The sequence below is a fragment of the Oryza glaberrima genome, chromosome 6 (genome assembly GCF_000147395.1).
Source record: "Oryza glaberrima chromosome 6, OglaRS2, whole genome shotgun sequence".
Classification (NCBI taxonomy): Eukaryota; Viridiplantae; Streptophyta; class Magnoliopsida; order Poales; family Poaceae; genus Oryza; species Oryza glaberrima.
In genome coordinates, this window is record NC_068331.1 from 24,650,090 (window position 1) to 24,670,105 (window position 20,016).

The following is a 20,016-nucleotide window of genomic DNA, read 5'->3' on the forward strand; positions in this document are numbered from 1 at the left end:
TGATAGGATCCAGTTAGGACGGGATACTTAAGTGACTCCTCCCTCTTCCTTTCCTATGTCTAGCTGAGCTTTAACGTGCAAGCGGATAGCAAATGCACTTATTTTTTCCCTTGTCTCGCCAGCTACATCAACAGAAGGGAAGGGAAGGGGCATGTTAAGGAGAGGAAGGGAGAAGAGGATAGGAGATGACAGCAAGGGGCTCACTGGTCGGTCTAGCGGCGATGACGTGTGCTCCCTCTCACACTCGGTTCGTACCTGGTACCTATGGGTACCGGCTGGTACCTAGGTATCAAATCTTGGTACCTGGGTACTAGGGCTGATATTTGTGGGCATCATTCATGATTCTCCGTGGTACCAGGCCTGATACTTGGTATCAGCCATGATACCCTAGACATATCATGACTGATACTTGATACCAGTCGAGGATGACTTACCTACCCACAATAAAGGAAGCAGCACAAGGAGCTAGCGAGGAGTACGATGCGACAACCTCAGAGACCCGCATAAACTCTGAGATTACCCTCACGCTGAGAACTACTGACCCTGCATTACCGCTGGCTGTTGAGAACGCGAAGGGATGCCATATTGATTAGAGTGGAGGAGTCCGCGCGGGGTGGGGGGGCAAGGGGGGTGTGGTGGTGGGGATGGAGGACAGAGAGAAATGAGGATGAGAGATATATCTGGGGAAGAAGAAACGGATATGGGTTGTTGGGGTGTTCGTTATATTAAGTAGTATATCCCTTCCGACGGAATTCTATCCATTAGTTTTTCTGTCTTCTTTTTTAAGAAATTACAACGGATTGCTGTATTAAGAAGTAGAAAGAGAACAACTATCGGTGTGATGGTATAGTTAATTATTCCACCTTTTCCTAAACCAAACACTACAAATTGTTAAATATGTGATCCGAATTTTGGGCCCACAATATATTCGGATTAGTTTCCTAGTAGGAGTCCTATTAGGTGTCTTTCTTTTATCCCCGATATATACTCTTGTAAGCCGTACGGGAAGGGGTGGCGTTCCCATTGTGATTCCCCTACGTTTGTAATCATCTCCTCTATAGTGATCATTGCCGGTCGGCGCCCGTGGTTTTTTCCCGCAAGTGTTTTCCACGTAAAAATTCGTGTCTCCATTATTCATCTATTTTCATAACAAGTGGTATCAGAGCATTGGAGATCGATCTACTGCAGTCCCGGCTACCGGCGATTTTTCCCGATCGAAGAAATCGATCTAATCGGTGGCACGCGTCGTCGTGTTCGTCGTTCCGTCGAATCAATCTGTTCGGCCCCCTACCTGTCGACTCCGAGTCGGCCTCGTCCCACTCCTGCGCGAGAAGAAAAGGCAGCACCGCAGCAACAGCCGCTCAGGCGTCGTGAGAGGAGTACTACAAGCAGCGCACGCGTCACGAGGATTAAAACAATCAGCCGAGAGCTTGGCTGTTCTGTTCAGGCTTTTTCCCAAGGAGGAAATTGCTAGGACTTGTTATAATAAACCAAGCAGGTTATAGAAAAAAACTCTTTTTTTTATTATTTATCAACAAAGCAAAAAGGGGTCTTATCAAACCAACCCACCCCATAAAATTGGAAAGAAAGATAAAGTAAGTGGACCTGACTCCTTGAATGTTTCTTTAGGAGATCCCCTACTAATTCGAGCGAGCTTTCAAATATTTGTCCCACATTGGGAGGGTACTCCTAAGGGATTGAAAACCATATCAACAGGCGTTCCATCTTGCAAATAGGGCATATCTTGCCTAGGCAAAATTTTGGAAATGATCCCCTTATTCCTGTGTCTTCCGGCGTTTTTGCTAGTTTACCCTAATTTCTTACCAGCAAATTCAGGATTAATTCCCATGGCGAGTTTGAAGTATGATCTACCGCTCCTGGACCGAGACACAAGATTCTCACTTTGGCAAGTGAAGATGCGAGCCGTTCTTGCACAGCAAGACCTCGATGATACGCTTTCTGGATTTGATAAGAGGACTCAGGATTGGTCCAACGATGAGAAGAAAAGGGATCATAAGGCTATGTCATATATTCATCTTCATCTATCTAACAATATTTTGCAGGAGGTGCTTAAGGAGGAGACAGCCGCTGGGCTGTGGTTGAAGCTGGAACAGATATGCATGACTAAGGATCTGACCAGTAAGATGCACCTGAAGCAAAAGTTATTTTTGCACAAGTTGCAAGATGATGAGTCTGTGATGGACCATCTCTCCGCTTTCAAGGAAATTGTTGCTGACCTTGAGTCTATGGAGGTAAAGTATGATGAAGAGGATTTAGGCCTTATTCTATTGTGTTCATTGCCTAGCTCATATGCAAACTTCAGGGATACTATACTTTATAGCCGTGATACTCTAACTTTGAAAGAAGTTTATGATGCTTTGCATGCCAAAGAAAAGATGAAGAAGATGGTAACCTCTGAAGGTTCAAATTCACAAGCAGAAGGCTTGGTTGTTCGGGGCAGGCAACAGGAGAAGAACACAAAGAACCAATCAAGAGATAAAAGCTCAAGTAGCTACCGTGGGAGATCAAAGTCCAGAGGCATGTATAAGTCATGCAAATACTGCAAGAGAGATGGACATGATATCTCTAAGTGTTGGAAGCTACAGGACAAAGACAAGAGAACCGGAAAGTATATACCAAAAGGTAAGAAAGAAGAGGAAGGTAAAGCCACAGTTGTTACTGATGAGAAGTCTGATGCAGAATTGCTTGTTGCTTATGCTGGTTGTGCACAAACTAGTGACCAGTGGATTCTTGATACTGCATGCACCTATCACATGTGTCCGAATAGGGATTGGTTTGCCACCTATGAAGCTTTGCAAGGTGGTATTGTTTTGATGGGTGATGATACACCATGCGAGGTTGCAGGTATTGGAACAGTTCAAATCAAGATGTTTGATGGCTGTATCAGAACATTGTCAGATGTGCGGCATATTCCAAATTTGAAGAGAAGTCTCATCTCTTTATGTACTCTTGATCGCAAAGGGTACAAATATTCCGGTGGAGACGGAATTTTGAAGGTAACTAAAGGCTCTCTTGTTGTGATGAAAGCTGATATTAAATCTACCAACCTGTACCATCTGCGAGGTACAACTATATTAGGTAATGTTGCAGCAGTTTCTGATTCATTATCTAATTCCGATGCTACTAATCTTTGGCATATGCGTCTTGGGCATATGAGTGAAATTGGTTTGGCAGAATTGAGCAAGCGAGGATTGCTATATGGACAAAGCATCGGGAAGCTCAAATTTTGTGAGCATTGCATATTTGGCAAGCATAAGAGGGTGAAGTTCAACACATCTACACATACTACTGAAGGTATTCTTGATTATGTGTATTCTGATTTATGGGTGCCTGCTCGTAAGACATCTTTTGGAGGTGCTCGTTACATGATGACTATCATTGATGATTATTTGCGAAAAGTTTGGCCTTATTTCTTGAAGCACAAATATCAAGCTTTTGATGTGTTTAAAGAGTGGAAAACTATGGTTGAAAGACAAACTGAGAGGAAGGTGAAAATCCTTCGTACTGACAATGGGATGGAGTTCTGTTCTAAGATATTTAAATCATATTGCAAGTCTGAAGGCATTGTGCGTCACTACACCGTTCCTCACACACCTCAACAAAACGGCGTAGCTGAGCGTATGAACAGGACAATTATATCAAAGGCCCGTTGTATGTTGTCTAATGCAGGTTTGCCTAAACAGTTTTGGGCGGAAGCTGTTTCCACTGCTTGTTATCTTATCAATCGATCACCCAGTTATGTCATTGATAAGAAGACTCCAATTAAGGTATGGTCTGGTTCCCTAGCAAATTATTCAGACTTAAGAGTATTTGGTTGTACTGCTTATGCTCATGTTGATAATGGTAAATTGGAGCCTAGAGCTATTAAGTGCATTTTTCTTGGTTATCCGTCTGGTGTGAAGGGCTATAAGTTATGGTGTCCTGAAACCAAAAAGGTTGTGATTAGTAGAAATGTTGTCTTCCATGAATCAGTTATATTACATGACAAACCTTCTACTAATGTTCCTGTTGAGAGTCAGGAGAAAGCAAGTGTGCAGGTGGAGCACTTGATCAGTTCAGGGCATGCACCAGAAAAAGAAGATGTTGCTATTAACCAAGATGCACCTGTTATTGAAGATTCAGATTCTTCTGTTGTTCATCAGTCTCCAAAACGTTCTATTGCAAAAGATAAGCCCAAAAGAAATATTAAACCTCCTCGAAGATATATTGAAGAAGCGAACATAGTTGCTTATGCTTTGAGTGTGGCAGAAGAAATTGAAGGTAATGCCGAACCTTCTATATATTCTGAGGCTATTGTTTCTGATGATTGCAATAGATGGATAACTGCTATGCATGATGAGATGGAATCACTTGAAAAGAATCATACTTGGGAATTGGTGAAGTTGCCAAAGGAGAAGAAACCTATCCATTGCAAGTGGATCTTCAAAAGAAAGGAAGGTATGTCTCCAAGTGATGAGGCAAGATACAAAGCAAGGCTAGTTGCTAAAGGTTATAGCCAGATTCTAGGTATTGATTTCAATGATGTCTTTTCCCCTGTTGTGAAGCATAGTTCAATTCGCACTTTACTCAGTATTGTTGCAATGCATGATTATGAACTAGAGCAAATGGATGTTAAGACTACATTTTTACATGGGGAGTTAGAAGAGGACATTTATATGGAGCAACTTGAAGGTTTTGTTGTTCCTGGAAAAGAGAACCTAGTCTGTAGGTTGAAGAAATCTCTTTATGGGTTGAAGCAGTCACCTAGACAGTGGTATAAGAGATTTGACTCTTTCATGCTTTCTCAGAAGTTTAGAAGATCCAATTATGATAGCTGTGTTTATCTCAAAGTTGTTGATGGTTCAGCTATATATTTGCTTCTTTATGTCGATGATATGTTGATTGCTGCAAAAGATAAATCAGAGATAGCAAAGTTGAAGGCACAATTGAGTAGTGAATTTGAGATGAAGGATTTGGGTGCAGTGAAGAAAATTCTCGGTATGGAAATTACTAGAGAAAGACATTCTGGCAAGTTATATCTTAGTCAGAAAGGTTATATTGAAAAAGTTCTTCAGATATGCATGATGCAAAACCAGTGAGTACTCCTTTAGCTGCACATTTCAGATCATCTTCAGATTTATGTCCATAGTCAGATTATGATATTGAGTACATGTCTAGAGTTCCTTATTCAAGTGCAGTTGGTTCACTTATGTATGCCATGGTATGTTGTCGTCCTGACTTATCACATGCATTGAGTGTTGTCAGTAGATACATGGCTAATCCTGGCAAAGAGCATTGGAAAGCTGTTCAATGGATTTTCAGATACCTATGTGGTACATCTAGTGCTTGTTTGCAGTTTGGGAGATCTAGAGATGGACTTGTTGGTTATGTGGATTTAGATTTTGCTGGAGATTTAGATAGGAGAAGATCGCTCACAGGTTATGTCTTTACTATTGGAGGATGTGCTGTTAGTTGGAAGGCAAGTTTGCAAGCAACTGTTGCCTTATCTACTACTGAAGCAGAGTATATGGCTATTTCTGAAGCTTGTAAAGAAGCTATTTGGCTTAGAGGTTTGTACACTGAGCTTTGTGGAGTTACGTCTTGCATTAATATATTTTGTGATAGTCAAAGTGCAATATGCCTTACAAAGGATCAGATGTTCCATGAGAGAACAAAGCACATTGATGTGAGATATCACTTTATTCGAGGTGTGATTGCCGAAGGTGACGTCAAGGTATGCAAGATAAGTACTCATGATAACCCAGCCGATATGATGACAAAGTCAGTTCCTGCTACTAAGTTTGAGCTTTGCTCAAGCTTGGTGGGTGTTACAGTATAGTCCTAGAGACTATTTGGCGCGCGGTGATTTTACCTACATGAGGTATTTTTTGTGATTGATGTTTTTATGCTACAAGAGGAAATTCGTCTCAAGGTGGAGATTGTTAAATATGTGATCCGAATTTTGGGCCCACAATATATTCGGATTAGTTTCCTAGTAGGAGTCCTATTAGGTGTCTTTCTTTTATCCCCTATATATACTCTTGTAAGTCATTCAGGAAGGGGTGGCGTTCCCATTGTGATTCCCCTACGTTTGTAATCATCTCCTTTATAGTGATCATTGCCGGTCGGCGCCCGTGGTTTTTTCCCGCAAGTATTTTCCACGTAAAAATTCGTGTCTCCGTTGTGCATCTATTTTCATAACACAATTAATATATTAAATTAAGCGAGAACTGGTCAAAAGATGGAATTAATTAATTATATTTCCTTTTCAATTCAATCAAGATCATCCTGAAAAATAGTTAATCCCTCTCTTTTCTCTCTCTCTAAACCGCATATATGTGCATGGTAGTATATACTCCCTCCGTCCCATAATATAAGAGATTTTAGAGAGACACATTATAATACTATGAATCTGAACAAAGTATGTAGCACATTTCTCTAAAATCTCTTATATTATAAGTCGGAGGGAATATTATATATTTTCTGAAAGGTAGCGTACACATGCATGATTTTTCTTTGAGACTATACATGCATGATTGCTAGCTATAAACGAGTGACAAGTCAACTACCCAACCACTTCTCCTGTTTCTAAATGATCTGATAAGTGCCACTTATGCCACAGGATTATATGCAACATGTCAATAAGACAATATACTCCATCCATCCCTAAATATAAGGGATTTTGGTTGGACGTGACACATCCTAGTACAGTTATACTAGGATGTGTCACGTCCAACTAAAATCCCTTATATTTAAAGACAGATGGAGTAACAAATTCTAACAATACAAAGAAATTGAAAGGTGATCGTCATGCATGTAGCTAGCTGCTAGCCTGCTACTACAGGGAAAGAAAACTAATGGTGATCAGTTCATGCCATGCTGAAGTTGCTAGCTGGAGGATAAAGTGTAAGAACGATGATGGCGCGTGACTGAGGAAGGATGGAATGGCACGCGAGATCAAGAATTTTTCCTCGCCAAAGAAAATAAGACGATTGGGGGCTGCAGCCTGCATGTGGAGTCCCCAGGTCTATAGGATATACGAGTTGATTTGGGGGCCTTCTTATTTTTGGCCGTATATTAGAGGTCCGTATGGACCTCGTTTCTTCACATCCACACACACAAAAACAAAAATTGTATGAGTGTTTAGTTTAGGGTGCTTTACTGAATATGCTCTTACTTTTTAACTCTCCAACAAGTTCAAACATGTAATAGTAATATACCCATATTTATTTGACAGAAGTAGTTACGCACACGGAACATATGGACGTGCTACACGTGATGGGAGGAAGGGATGGAAGGAACATGACATCGGTTTTAGATACTCACTCTATCTACTTTTGATAGTAATATTTCATCTTGGCACAATTACTAAGGATAAGTATATCATCCATTTAAATATGCTACTAGTTATTCCTTATAAACAAGCGATTTATCAATATTTACATTTCTCGATACCCATATAGCCAATTTTGCACGGAAGAATGGAGAGTCACTCATTAAATTCGACGAAGTCATTAAGATGATATAGGTGGTTGGATTGAAATATGTATATCAAACATAAAATTTTCAGATTTGAAAATATACCTATCAAAAGTAAATGGAGAGAGTAGTAGAGACAAATCTTTTAAATTTGAATAGCCCAAGCTTTGGATGGTCAAGTCGGAGCCCCGTGAGCTTAGGCCACGGAATATAGCTAGGCTGGGCACGGTGGAGGAACCTATGAGGGGAGAGGGCAAGAGACAACGCCATACAGTGGGAGGGGCCAAAGGGGTGAGAAACATTGTGACAAAGTCCACATGACCTAACAATAATACGGTATTAGACGATAATGAAACGTGGTGTGGTTAGAGCAGGATCTGCTGGTGAAAAGGAACAAGATGAGAGACCTGAAGTGAACTTATTCAAGGCTAGAATTAAAGTGAAGTTGAAAATGGCTTGGGACTTTAAATTAGAGGTTTTATATAATAACCCTAAAATTGGTCATACTTGATGGAAAAATGAAAATTATTTTGTTCCTTCCCTCTTTCCCGTATTTTTTTTATTTCAACCTAAGTATGATCTTTAGAATTATCTTTATTTATTATACTTTAGAATATTAAATCCATTGTTTTGATGGTTGAAAATCTTATCATTCGTATATCTACTAGTGACTTGGGAGATATGAAAAGGGAGGATCCAAAGGGTGTTTTAGCGCGGAGAACTCTCAATGATTTTCCTCACTGCAAAGGTCAGTGAGAGACCAAAACCTAAGCCCTAACAGGGACAAAACGACTCTCACAATTCTTATCTTAATTTTCTCTTAATATTTGTACAACTATTTTAATTAATGCATGGAACTTTCATGCTATATTAAATGAAATTGGACAAAATTGGCACGTTTTATACGTTGATTTGTAAAAAATAAAACCACAAAAGAGATTCAATAACGAGAGGATGTGGGAGGGCCACATATCCATCCGTCCTATTATTTCTCTTTCTTCACCATCATGACTCTTCGTGAAGAATCACTGAGGAAACATGATTGTATATGTCTTCTTCTAAACCATATGGGCCAACATACATGGTTTAATGAAGCACTTGTTTTCTTTTTCTAAACCGCATTAATTACTAGTTAAGATCAACTTTAAAAAACACTGTAGAGGAAGCCCCACATCAAAAATTATATTAAAATAGGAAAATTAAAAAAAAGATAAAACATCAACTTTTTTTTTAAAAAAACTGTAGAAGAAGCTACCACAGTAAAAAGTATATTAAAATAGGACAATTAAAAAAGAGTTACACATACTACGTAGTAGTATTTAACAAGAGGAAATAAGAGATCTCTCTCATCTAAATTTACTCGGAAAAGGAGAGAAAGATCATTATTGAAGAATGTCTTCTAAGACTACACAGAGGGAATTATATTATCAAAAATAAGCCCATGGTCTTCCTCCCGATTGATAGGAACATTTAGGAAAATTTTCCATTGATCATGCTAACTGACAAGAGAACAGACGACCGAGACCAAAATTGCTACCGGTGTGAACCTTCAAAGAGAACCAGTAGTGATAGGCCTATAAACCGGTATTGTTAGCCCGTTCTGTGGCAGTAGTGCATTGATCACGCCGAACGTAAGCCAAATCATTGATGACCCAAACCGGTTCTCATTGGTGATTTGATCATGACGAACTCACAACAGGACGCCGGCACCAATCTAATCTCATCCTGTTCGCTAAATGGAGAAACACCATATGATGTTTTGCAGCCGCGTCCTCTCTACTGAAGATATATATGCACGTCGTCCATTCTTAAAAGCTGTAAATAAATATCCTACTGTACTGCTCGAGGCTTCTTTCATTCCTTCGTTTGGCTTCAGCACCCCCACACTTTCTAAATTGCTAAATGATAGATTTTTTTACACAAACTTTTTATATAGATAAAGTTTCTTTGAAAATCAAATAAATATATTTTTTATATTTATAATAGAATGCTTAATAAATTATATAATAATGTCATTTCTTATTTTACGTACGGAAAAAAAAGCAAAAGCGAAACGAACTTCCAAATAGACGCTTAACAACCACACTTCACCACTTTTGGGTTGGAGTATGTGTTTCAACCACTATAATTCATCACCTTCGAATCTATCGTGAACTCTAATTTAGTAATTCTATAATTTGACGGTATATCGGATCTATCTTTAACTCTCAATTTAATATTTTATTTATTTATAAAATTTAAAATTAATAATTAATGGGCTGTAAATGACGTGGACTTTTATTTTAATATAAACCGATAGAGTTTTAAAGATAACAACTTTAGTAATCACATGTCGTGTAACACACAAGTTAGTCGTATATATTTCTTCGGTTAATTTAATAATTTTTTAGCTATATAAATATTTCTTGTTTTATCCTATTAATGTGTAATTTTTAGGTTTTCATAGAAAGAATCGTGGCTTCTTTTTAAGATTATAAGATAATAGATGGACAAACATATACATATAATCATCTTGCGCTAGTACAAGAGTCGAACCTACAACTACTCACTAAATTGGTCAAGATAAAGATAAAGCATAACTATTATAATTAATGAATATTCTTATCCGGTTACACCATTAAAATACTATCCGGTCCTTGATCGATGGTGAACTAGCTATCTCCAACATATAGAATTAATAGATGGGCCTTACCCCCATTCAAAGAATATTTTTTTTGGAAAATCACAAAAGCACACCTTATGAGATGACATGCATAGAAAGTTTAGTACCACCATACCTATTCTAGGAGAGGGATACCTCCTTATAAGGATGATACTCTTCTAGCCACTTCAGGCATGTGCGGAGAGAAGAGGGTGAACACGTGCTCCTCGCCTCACCTGGCATGGTGGCGCACGTGCACATCAAATGTTCCGACAAAATTGGTTCATCACCCATGTGTAGATGCAGTCTACTTTTGTAGTTTTGTTTTGCTGCGGGAAATTCGGATTTGTTTTTTGGAAACAGTTCTACTTTTGTAGTTTTGTTTTGCTGCGGGAAATTCGGATTTGTTTTTTGGAAACAGTTCGAATAATCCAGTGCGTGAGACGGCATGGGGTCCAAATAAGTTACACGCGACTTATCCGATTCAGTTACACGGAATAGAGATCGTGCAGGCGTCCTGATCAAAAGTCAAGCCGCCGCCTCCACGCAATACACGTCAAATCAATTTAGGGTTTTCTTTTTCCTCTGTATTGCACCGTCACTCGTAGTCTACTCCATCCCGCTTGTCGGCGTGCACCGGTATGGTGATCGGGGGGGCAGGTCTCCGGAACCTTCGCCTTCGACGTCCTGCACTGGGATGAAACGGTGTGGAGTCCGAATAAGTTACACGCAACTCATCTGGTTCAGTTACGCGGAGTGGAGATCGTACAGGCGTCCTGATCAAGCGTCCTAATATCTCTATATAAGTCAAGCCGTAGCCTCCACGCAATACACGTGAAATCAATATAGGGTTTGGCTCTTCCTCTATACTGCACTGTCGCTCGTAGTCTACTCCACCCCGCTTGTCGACGTGCACTGGTGATCGGGAGAGCAGGTCTCCGGAACCTTCGCCTTCGCCGTCATGCAATGGGAGAAGGTGGTAATAAAGTTTATGGGAAGCACTTCGTACGACTGCTCCCTGTTCGATCACAACGGCTTGTTTTCCTTTTCGCTTGCGTGCTGCGCACCGTCGTTAAAGCCCGCAACTGCGAGTCTTTCCTGCTAAGCAGCCGGTTTTCCGATACCCTCAGTATGTGTTCAGCATGTTACGCATATTTGATCTGTTCATTCTTTACTGTCTAGTTTACATTTGTAAATCTTATGATGCGTTTATGCTAGTTTATCTCTGTAATATCATGATTTATTTATGAAATAAATTAAATCGTTATGTTATGTGCTTATAAATTCAACATGTACACACCCACGCTGCCAAAAACTGAAAGCTAGCTAGCCGCTCAACCAAGCATGGCGCACGACGCAAAAATGGCGGATGTACTATCTCAGGGTTACGTCTACCTCGCCATGGCTCTCGTGGCGCTGCTCGGCGTGCTGCTCACGAAGCGCAGCCGCACGGCGACGGCTCAGCGGCGGCTGCCTCCGGGGCCATGGCAGCTGCCGGTCATCGGCAGTCTGCACCACCTCATCGGCAAGCTCCCGCACCACGCGATGCGCGATCTTACGCGCCGCCACGGGCCGGTCATGATGCTCCGGCTCGGCGAGGTGCCCACGCTGGTGGTGTCGTCGCCGGAGGCGGCGCAGGAGGTGATGAGGACGCACGACGCGGTGTTCGCCACGCGGGCGCTGAGCGCCACCGTGCGAGCGGGCACCATGGGAGGCAGGGACATCGCCTTCGCGCCGTACGGGGACTACTGGCGCCAGCTCAGGAAGATCGCCGCCACGGAGCTCCTCTCCGCGCCCCGCGTCGCCTCCTTCCGCGCCATCCGCGAGGAGGAGGTCGCCGGCACGCTGCGCACGGTGGCCGCGGCCGCCGCGGACGGGCGCGCCGTGGAGTTACGAGCGGCGCTGTGCGCTCTCGTGACCGACTCCACGTCGCGCGCCGTGGTGGGAGACCGGTGCAAGGAGAGCGACGCGCTCATCCGTGCGTTCGACCGTTCCATGGAGCTCGCGAGCGGGTTCAACCCGGCGGACCTGTGGCCGTCGTCGCGTCTCGCCGGCCTTCTCAGCGGCGGCGTGCGCGAGATTGAGGCGAACCTCCACATGGTGTTTGGCATCCTTGACCGCCTCATCGAGAAGCGCCTGCAGCAGAAGAAGACTGCTCCATCGTCCGCCGCCGGCGAGGACATTCTGGACGCGCTGCTGAGGATACACAAGGAGGGCGGCGGGCTCCAGTTCCCGCTCGACATGGACAGCATCAAATTAATCATCGCTGTAAGTGACCAACTGCATGCATGCCTTCGTGTGATTTCTCATGAAGAACAAGTATTGTCGCCTCGTTTTGTGTTTTGATGCTGTCAGAGTGTGGGTGGTGTTTTTTTTTTTTTTCATTTTCCTGAGTATAAACTCCCAAGTAGAGCTGTCCAAAAGGCCTGAGGCTCGTGAGCTGAAGGGTTTAATCTTTCGGTTGAGGGTTTTCTATTGGTGGTGTCCGAAATTATTTCGGACCGAAATTATATGAATTTTTGAACAAAATATTACCAAATTCACGAAAAAAATAAAAAAACTAAAATTTTCAGCCAAAATAATATCGTATGGGGGTACGATAGAACCGAAATTTCAAAAATTTATCCGAAACTGTGAACCCTTTTGAGCTGCTCGAGCTTGGCTTGCTCGACTCGTGAATAATTCGAACCGAGCCCAAGTCTACCTCCAAGCTCGTGAGCTTGACGAGCCAAGCTCGAATAGTTCGTTGAGCCTAGGTTGCCAACATTTCTTTTCAGCTGGCTTTACTGTCTCTCACATTTTTAAAAATTTTCTTGTAGCAGAGACACCACAACTACTACTCATCTCCCAACTCCTAATAAAAAGCTGCATAGAAATAGAGCATGGGTTCACGCCTGCAGGCCCTGGCCTCCTGCTAGTACTATTAGCATGCATGCATCTCCATTTAATATTACTATTATTAGTCACATCATGTTTTAAAACGATAATAGTTCCGGTACAAGTCTAAGGGCATCTCCAATATTGTGCTATAAGAATGACTAGCCATATATATTGTAGACACTAGCAATAAGATATTAAATGCTAAAAAATAACCATAAAGCTTATGGCTCAACCTTAAGAAAAAAAATGAGATAAAGTACACATGCACACTAAAGAGGATGAGAATAGATTATGATATGGTGGAAACTACCTTAAAGTAGAATTTATTTACATAGATGTGGGACCCATCTTAACATATATTCTTGCCTTCAATATTGTGGCCATGGACATAGGGTATGGTGGGACATACCTTATTTTCACCAAGACCTTAAGCATTGCTATTGCCCTAATGCTGGGTATACTTGTCCAATACCGCCGTGATTTCCCATGCTCTCATCTATACAGACTATTTAAAATCTAAAATTGAAAAAGCTCGAGGCTCGAGCGAGCCAAGCTCGCGCCCGTTTTTATGCTCGAAGTTCAAACCAGACTCGACTCGAGCTCGGCTTGAGTTAGTATCGAGCTCGAGCCTACACATATAAGCTCGTTCGATCAAGTTCGGCTTGTTGATAGCCATATTCTCAAGGTTATAATCTTGTAATTTTTTCCTACTTTATCAATATGAATTTCATACTGTCTGGTGCGAGTCATTAAAAAAAAGTATTGTCGCCGCCGGTAACCTCCAACTTGCCGTATGTGGAGCAATGACACTATATATGATATATGGACGCGACTATACTGAGCATAGTAGCGTGTTAGTCCTAATCCGCGACCAGCACTCTGTTACTAAAAATAAAATCACACATTGTTTTTGCACATGGCTTTCCAACAAAAAGCACTGGGTCCTCCACGCAACACGTATACCCAGTTGAGCTCACTTTGATTGCTACTAGTACAGTACATTCAATAGTGCATGTCTTGCTTTTTCTTCTTATAGAATTTTTTTTAAAATCACTTATCCGATCTATAATCCGATTATATCGTTGTGATCATTACAATTAAATCTTTACAACAAGATCTTACATGATTATATTCTAATAAAAAAATTATTTATCTTGTAAATTACTTTTATTATATATGTAAGTTATTTTTATCTTATATATAAATTACTTTTAGATTTAACCTCTTGAATAACTTATATCTTTTAAATCACATATTGTTTTCAAGATCTATTTGCATCATTGTACTTGTCAACGTTTGAGATCTCGACTACGGTATTTTGCGTAGTATGGGGATCGTTGGTATCAGGGTATATACGAGATTAAAGTATGGAGACAAAGATTTTTATACAGGTTCGGGCCCCTTATCTGATAGGTAATAGCCCTACTCCTGTTGGCCAAAGTCGGTGTTGCTCTTCATTCATCTGAATCACGCAAGTACAATAATTGGGATAACATATCTAGCTGTCGTCGACTTGGCGGCATGGATAACCGACACGTAGTCGACGACAAGGTAGTCTTCCTCCTTGAGTATGAACTCGTCGAGATCAGAGATGACGCTAGATCCCTCTTGCCGGCCTCTGTAGGCACCGGATGGGGTATGTCTAGACTAATCTCTGATGTTAATATCTGGCATGTCTTGTCTTGTGTGTCGATCTGTTGTGTCTTGTTGGTCTGTGTCTATCTTGATTGTCCCCCTCTCCTCCTAAGGAGTCTATTTATACCCATAGGTGTCCATTTGTCCAAGTAGAACTAGGGAGACCAATATGGATACAATCCGAGTAGTCCTTATAGTTTCCATATAGAACTATATTTGTCATGATTACAAATAAGGAATACCTCCTATTCTACGACTTATGGAATATACGGATATGGTATACCTTCATGTACACGGGTTGTTCCCGTATACGTTGTAGGAATCCATTACAAAATATGGAAAATATCTCTACGAGTCAAGTGATTTCTAAAGTCCTACTTGGAAGGGATAGAGTTTCTAGTATGTTGTACAAGATCCGATGTTTCCGAGTCTTACTTGGAGATCAAGATGGTACACGGTATAAAAAGGGACCCGCAGGTAGGGGTGCAAGGCATCGAATCTCATCACCAACACACCCATCACAGCCTACGAAGCCGGAGTGTGCGAAGCCAAGTCGCCAGGAGATCTCGTCGAATACATCGATCACGATCTCGTCGGTATCATCGATTTGGTCTACTTCCATTGTATTATGTGGTTTTTCATCATCAATCCCATATAAACCCAAGTAGGGCTATTACCTAATAAGGGGCCTGAACCAGTATAATCCTTATCTTCTATTTGCTTGATGTCATATTACGTAGTTCATCGTTCCAACGTACCCCAATACCCTAATCATCTGGTCTACGAGTATCACTCGTCGATAAAATGTATCTATGAATGTAAATTTAATAAAGTCTAAAAGTAATTTATATCAATCCTAAAAGTAACTTAAGCACAAAATTGAAGTAAGTTGTTACAACATTAAAAGTAAATTCGTTGTAGGGAGAAAAAATATGGTCTATCTAAAATTAAATTTAAAGTCCATAAATTATAAAATTGATTAAAAAATAACAAAATAATCAACTTAGAGCATTATGGATGTATAAGAAGTAATTCAGTCAAATCTAAAAGTAATTTATATATATATGATAAAAGTAACTTACGCATATAATAAAAGTAATTTAAAAGTAAAAATATTTTTTCATTGTAATATAATCATCTAAGATCTTGTTGTGAAGATTTAATTGCAACGAACACAATGGTGTAATCGGATTATAGATCGGATAAGTAATTTAAGAGAAAACTTTATAAAAAGGGGAAAAAATACATGCATGTCTAGTAGAAAAGAGGCATGCATGTGTAGTACTTCCCTCACTGGTTAAGCCGAGAATGCTTACTTTCGGTCGTCTGATGGAGATCAAAATATCGAACACCGACAACATCCAATGAGCCCTTTCTCTTATACGTAGAAACGCATGTGCATGCAGCACCCTTTATTTTGTTATATCACCTACACTTGCATCGATACATCATTTATATTCATTTCATCTATGACACTATATTTTCAAACTTCAAACATTTTTTTCACTTCATTTACCCAATCCACAATCCGATTATACCGTTATATTCATTACAATTAAATCTATCAAACAAGATCACACATGATTGTATTTTAATCTAAAATAAATATATGTTTCAACCATAAAATTTCGATGTTTCACATGTGAGAAGTGTATGTTTCAGTCCGAATTCGACATTGTTGCATATTTCAAACTGTTATGTTGCAATTGATTTTTTAATTGTTGCACATAGTGTTGTTCGGATGTTTCAACATGTACTTTGTGATATTTCACTAGTTCATTTATAAAATGTTGCATGCAGTGTTATTTAGATGTTTCACCAGTATTTTGTGATGTTTCACTATTTTATTGTAAATGTTGCATGTTATGTAATTTGGATGTTTTAATAAGTACCATGTGATGTTTCACTTTCATGTATTATATACTAATGTGTCAATTAGAAATATAATTTTATATATTAGTAATATAATCATGTGAGATCTTGATTTAAAGACTTAACTATAATATATATGATGATGCAATTGAATATTACATAAGATAATTTTTTTACAAGTAAAGGATGCTTAAAGGTTTGTTAAAGGTTGTTTTAGAGAAGATGTTGAATAGATGTAGCATGTCACCTTGCTTGCTGCACTAATTAATACTTCTAGAGGTGTAGTGTGTAGTATGGTAGCAGCGCATGGGCCCACAAAACCTGTATGTGCAGCTGCGAATGGGGTCATCACAGGCGGGCATCTGATGCCATAGGTTTCATCGGACGTCCGATCTGTAGCTGCCTATCCTAAACTCGGTTTAGATTTTGCGTACCGATATACTATGGTTTATTTGGTGGGTGCCAACAAAAGGAAAGCATGAGGCATTCACACTTAAGTGGAGCGGAACTTCAACCTTACATATCATGCAAAAATTTTCAATTTTAAAAATTAATTAAAATTAGTAAGAAAGACTAGTACGTAATATTATATCATCACTCCATAAACTTGAGTTTTTATTTTAACAAGTTGCATGGGGAAGATAAAGACACCATGGGCGACTACAGCACATACATATTCGGAAAACTATTTTAATCCCTTGAGGGGATATCCCCTCGTTATTTGTATGTCACTCAAATGGTAATAAAAAAATTGAGGTGTATTAACATGTGATATAATAATGTACAAACATGCAAGTTTAAATTCAACTTCTACATCTTGCAGCGAAAAAAACAAATTAAACCGCAACTAGTTAATGTATATTCAGAGTCAAATTTGTTTTTTTCGTTGCGAGATGTAGAAGTTGAATTTTTACTTGCATGTTTGTGGAGTGATATATCACATGTTAATACATCTTCTCAATTTTTTTTTCAAATTTTTTCATAATCATTTAAGTGATGCAAACAACGAGGGATATCCCCTCGAGGGATTAAAATCCACTTCCTACATATTCCTATAATCTATTCAATCAATGACCCCAATCTCTTCGTATGCAGGACCTCTTCAGCGGCGGCGGCGAAACGGTGGCGACGCTGCTGGTCTGGGCAATGGCAGAACTGATCCGGAACCCAATGGCCATGCAGAAGGCGACAACGGAGGTGCGACGAGCCTTCGCACTGGCTGGCGCCGTGTCAGAGGGCAAGGGCGCGCTCGGCGAGCTCCGGTACCTACACCTTGTCATCAAGGAGGCGTCTCGGCTGCACCCGCCAGCGCCGCTGCTGCTGCCGCGCGAGTGCTCGGAGCCGTGCCAGGTGCTCGGCTACGACGTGCCGCGCGGCACGCAGGTGCTGGTCAACGCCTGGGCGATCGGCCGCGACGAGCGGTGCTGGACCGGTGGCAGCGGCGACGGCAGCTCGCCGGAGGAGTTCCGGCCGGAGCGGTTCGAGGATGGCGCCGAGGCGGTTGACTTGAGGGGCAACAACTTCGAGCTCCTTCCGTTCGGCGCCGGGCGGCGGATGTGCCCCGGGATGGCGTTTGCGCTCGCCAACATCGAGCTCACGCTCGCCAGTCTGCTTTTCCACTTCGACTGGGAGGTGCCCGACATGGCCGACCCTGCCAAGCTGGACATGACCGAGACGTTGGGCATCACGGCGCGCCGCAAGGGCGACCTCCTGCTACGCCCCGTCCTCCGCATGCCCGTGCCCGGCGTCTACTAGACGCCGTTGCCAGAATTTCAGCCATCTGCTCAGCCTTCTTTCTTGTGTTACATCTCCTAATCACCGTTATACAAGTCACCAGTAACACTAATATCGCAACTATATATGTCAAACACAACAAGCCATGTTGTAGCCTCGCTGTTAAATAAGTGGAGAAAGAATTGAAGGAGAAAAGCCGTGGAATTATGCCGCACAAATCTCTCATGTTTTGTCTGACTACGGGTGTAAAAAAAAAAGTCCATTTTACTTTCTGAACTATTTTTCCAGAGCACTTAGCCCCCAAAATAATTTTCCGCTCATTTCACACTCCTAATTATCAAAATGGCTCTCCCACCAATTCGTTCCCTCTCCCACCTCTCTTTCCCTCTCCTTCACCTCACCCTCCACCCTTCTCAAAGCAGGTGGCGTGGCTCCCCTCCCCTCCCTCCCTCCTAGATTCGACAGAAGGATGTGAGTGTGGTGGCAGCAACCACCGCATGCCGCAGTGGTGGCAGCACGGAGGGCTCGTGGTGGCGCTCCCCTCCCTAGCTCCCACCTCCCAGTCCGGCCGACAGCGGCCCTCCCCTCCCGTCCCCTCCCAGATCCGGTCGGAGGAGGGAGGGCCGCAGAGGCGGTGCGGAGGGCTCATGGCGGCGCTCCAATCCCCTAGCTCCCACATCCTAGATCCGGCCGACGGTGGCCCTCCCCTTCCCTCCCATCCGGCCGGTGGGGGGGGGGGGGGGAGGGGTGGAGGGTGGCGGCGACACGGAGGGCTCGTGGCGGCACTCCCCTCTCCTAGCTTCCACCTACCAGATCTGGCTGATGGCGGCCCTCCCATCCCCTCTCAAGTCTGGCCGGAGGGGGAGGGCGGCGGCGTGGCTCTCCCCTCCCCTCCCTTTCCCTCCCAAAATCCTCACCCTAGATCCGGCTGGAGGAGGGGGGCGGCGACGGGTAAGGGTGGTGGCGGAGGATTTTTTTTTGTTTGTTTAAAATATTTTCATAGTCGGGTGGATTTAGCTCCTGCGAAGATGGAGAGGTCGTCTGCGAAATTTATTTTCTTAGACGGAGAAAGGGTCCGCCTGCAAAAATATATTTTGACAGCTTGCAAAAATACTTCTTCTTGTAGTAGATTCACATCACACAAATACACACTACTGAGAGGACTTGTAGGAACAGAGCAACGAAAAGCTGGAAAGCACAATTGTCTGAACTTCACTTATTTACTTCACAATGCATTACTCTTTGCTGGAGACTAATTAAATGTTCCTTTTATAGACAAAGAAAAGCAGACTAGGCCGGTAACGCTGCATGTATGCAGCATTCTTGGATGGCTCTGGCCTAGGCCGGTTGTGCGATCGCCTAAGAGCTAGAGCGGACGGCCCCACCCACCAACTCTCCATCCCCCAGACCCCCACCCGTGGCAGCCGACGTACAGGCCCAGTACTCCAGTAGAGGCCGAGTCTCACCGGGCGCGTGGGCGCGCGGCCATTCAGGATTCAGCCCAGGCCACCGCACGTCGCTTCGTCTTCGATCCCATCGATCTACTGCTGCGCCGCGTAGTTCTCTCCCATCGTCTCTGCGCCTTCTCTCCTGACCTCGAAGCGAAGAAGCCGACGAGGGCTGTTGATCGTCTGATTGAGTGCAGCCAGCCGGCCCTGATCGAGTGATCCCATCTCGCAGCAATCAAAGCAAGCACAACAGCAGGTAGCCTTCTTAGGGTAAGTTTTATAATAGAGGAGATGGTAACATCTAATTTTGTCCAAATCATCTATACA

The 20,016-nt window shown here is 42.2% G+C and overlaps 1 protein-coding gene across 1 annotated transcript; it reads left to right on the plus strand.

Moving 5' to 3' along the window:
- The first annotated feature begins 11,442 nt into the window (after positions 1-11,442).
- On the plus strand, positions 11,443-18,509 carry LOC127775817 (dolabradiene monooxygenase-like). Its single transcript, XM_052302123.1, has 2 exons — positions 11,443-12,388; positions 17,603-18,509. The coding sequence occupies exons 1-2, from the start codon at positions 11,465-11,467 to the stop codon at positions 18,260-18,262; spliced, it is 1,584 nt and encodes a 527-aa protein (XP_052158083.1). The 5' UTR covers positions 11,443-11,464; the 3' UTR covers positions 18,263-18,509.
- The last annotated feature ends 1,507 nt before the right edge of the window (positions 18,510-20,016 follow it).

Coding starts and splice junctions, on each gene's coding strand:
- LOC127775817 (XM_052302123.1), top strand. CDS start 11,465: ATGGCGCACGACGCAAAAATGGCGGATGTACTATCTCAGGGTTACGTC. Junction 12,389..17,602: donor GCATCAAATTAATCATCGCT/GTAAGTGACCAA, acceptor CTTCGTATGCAG/GACCTCTTCAGCGGCGGCGG.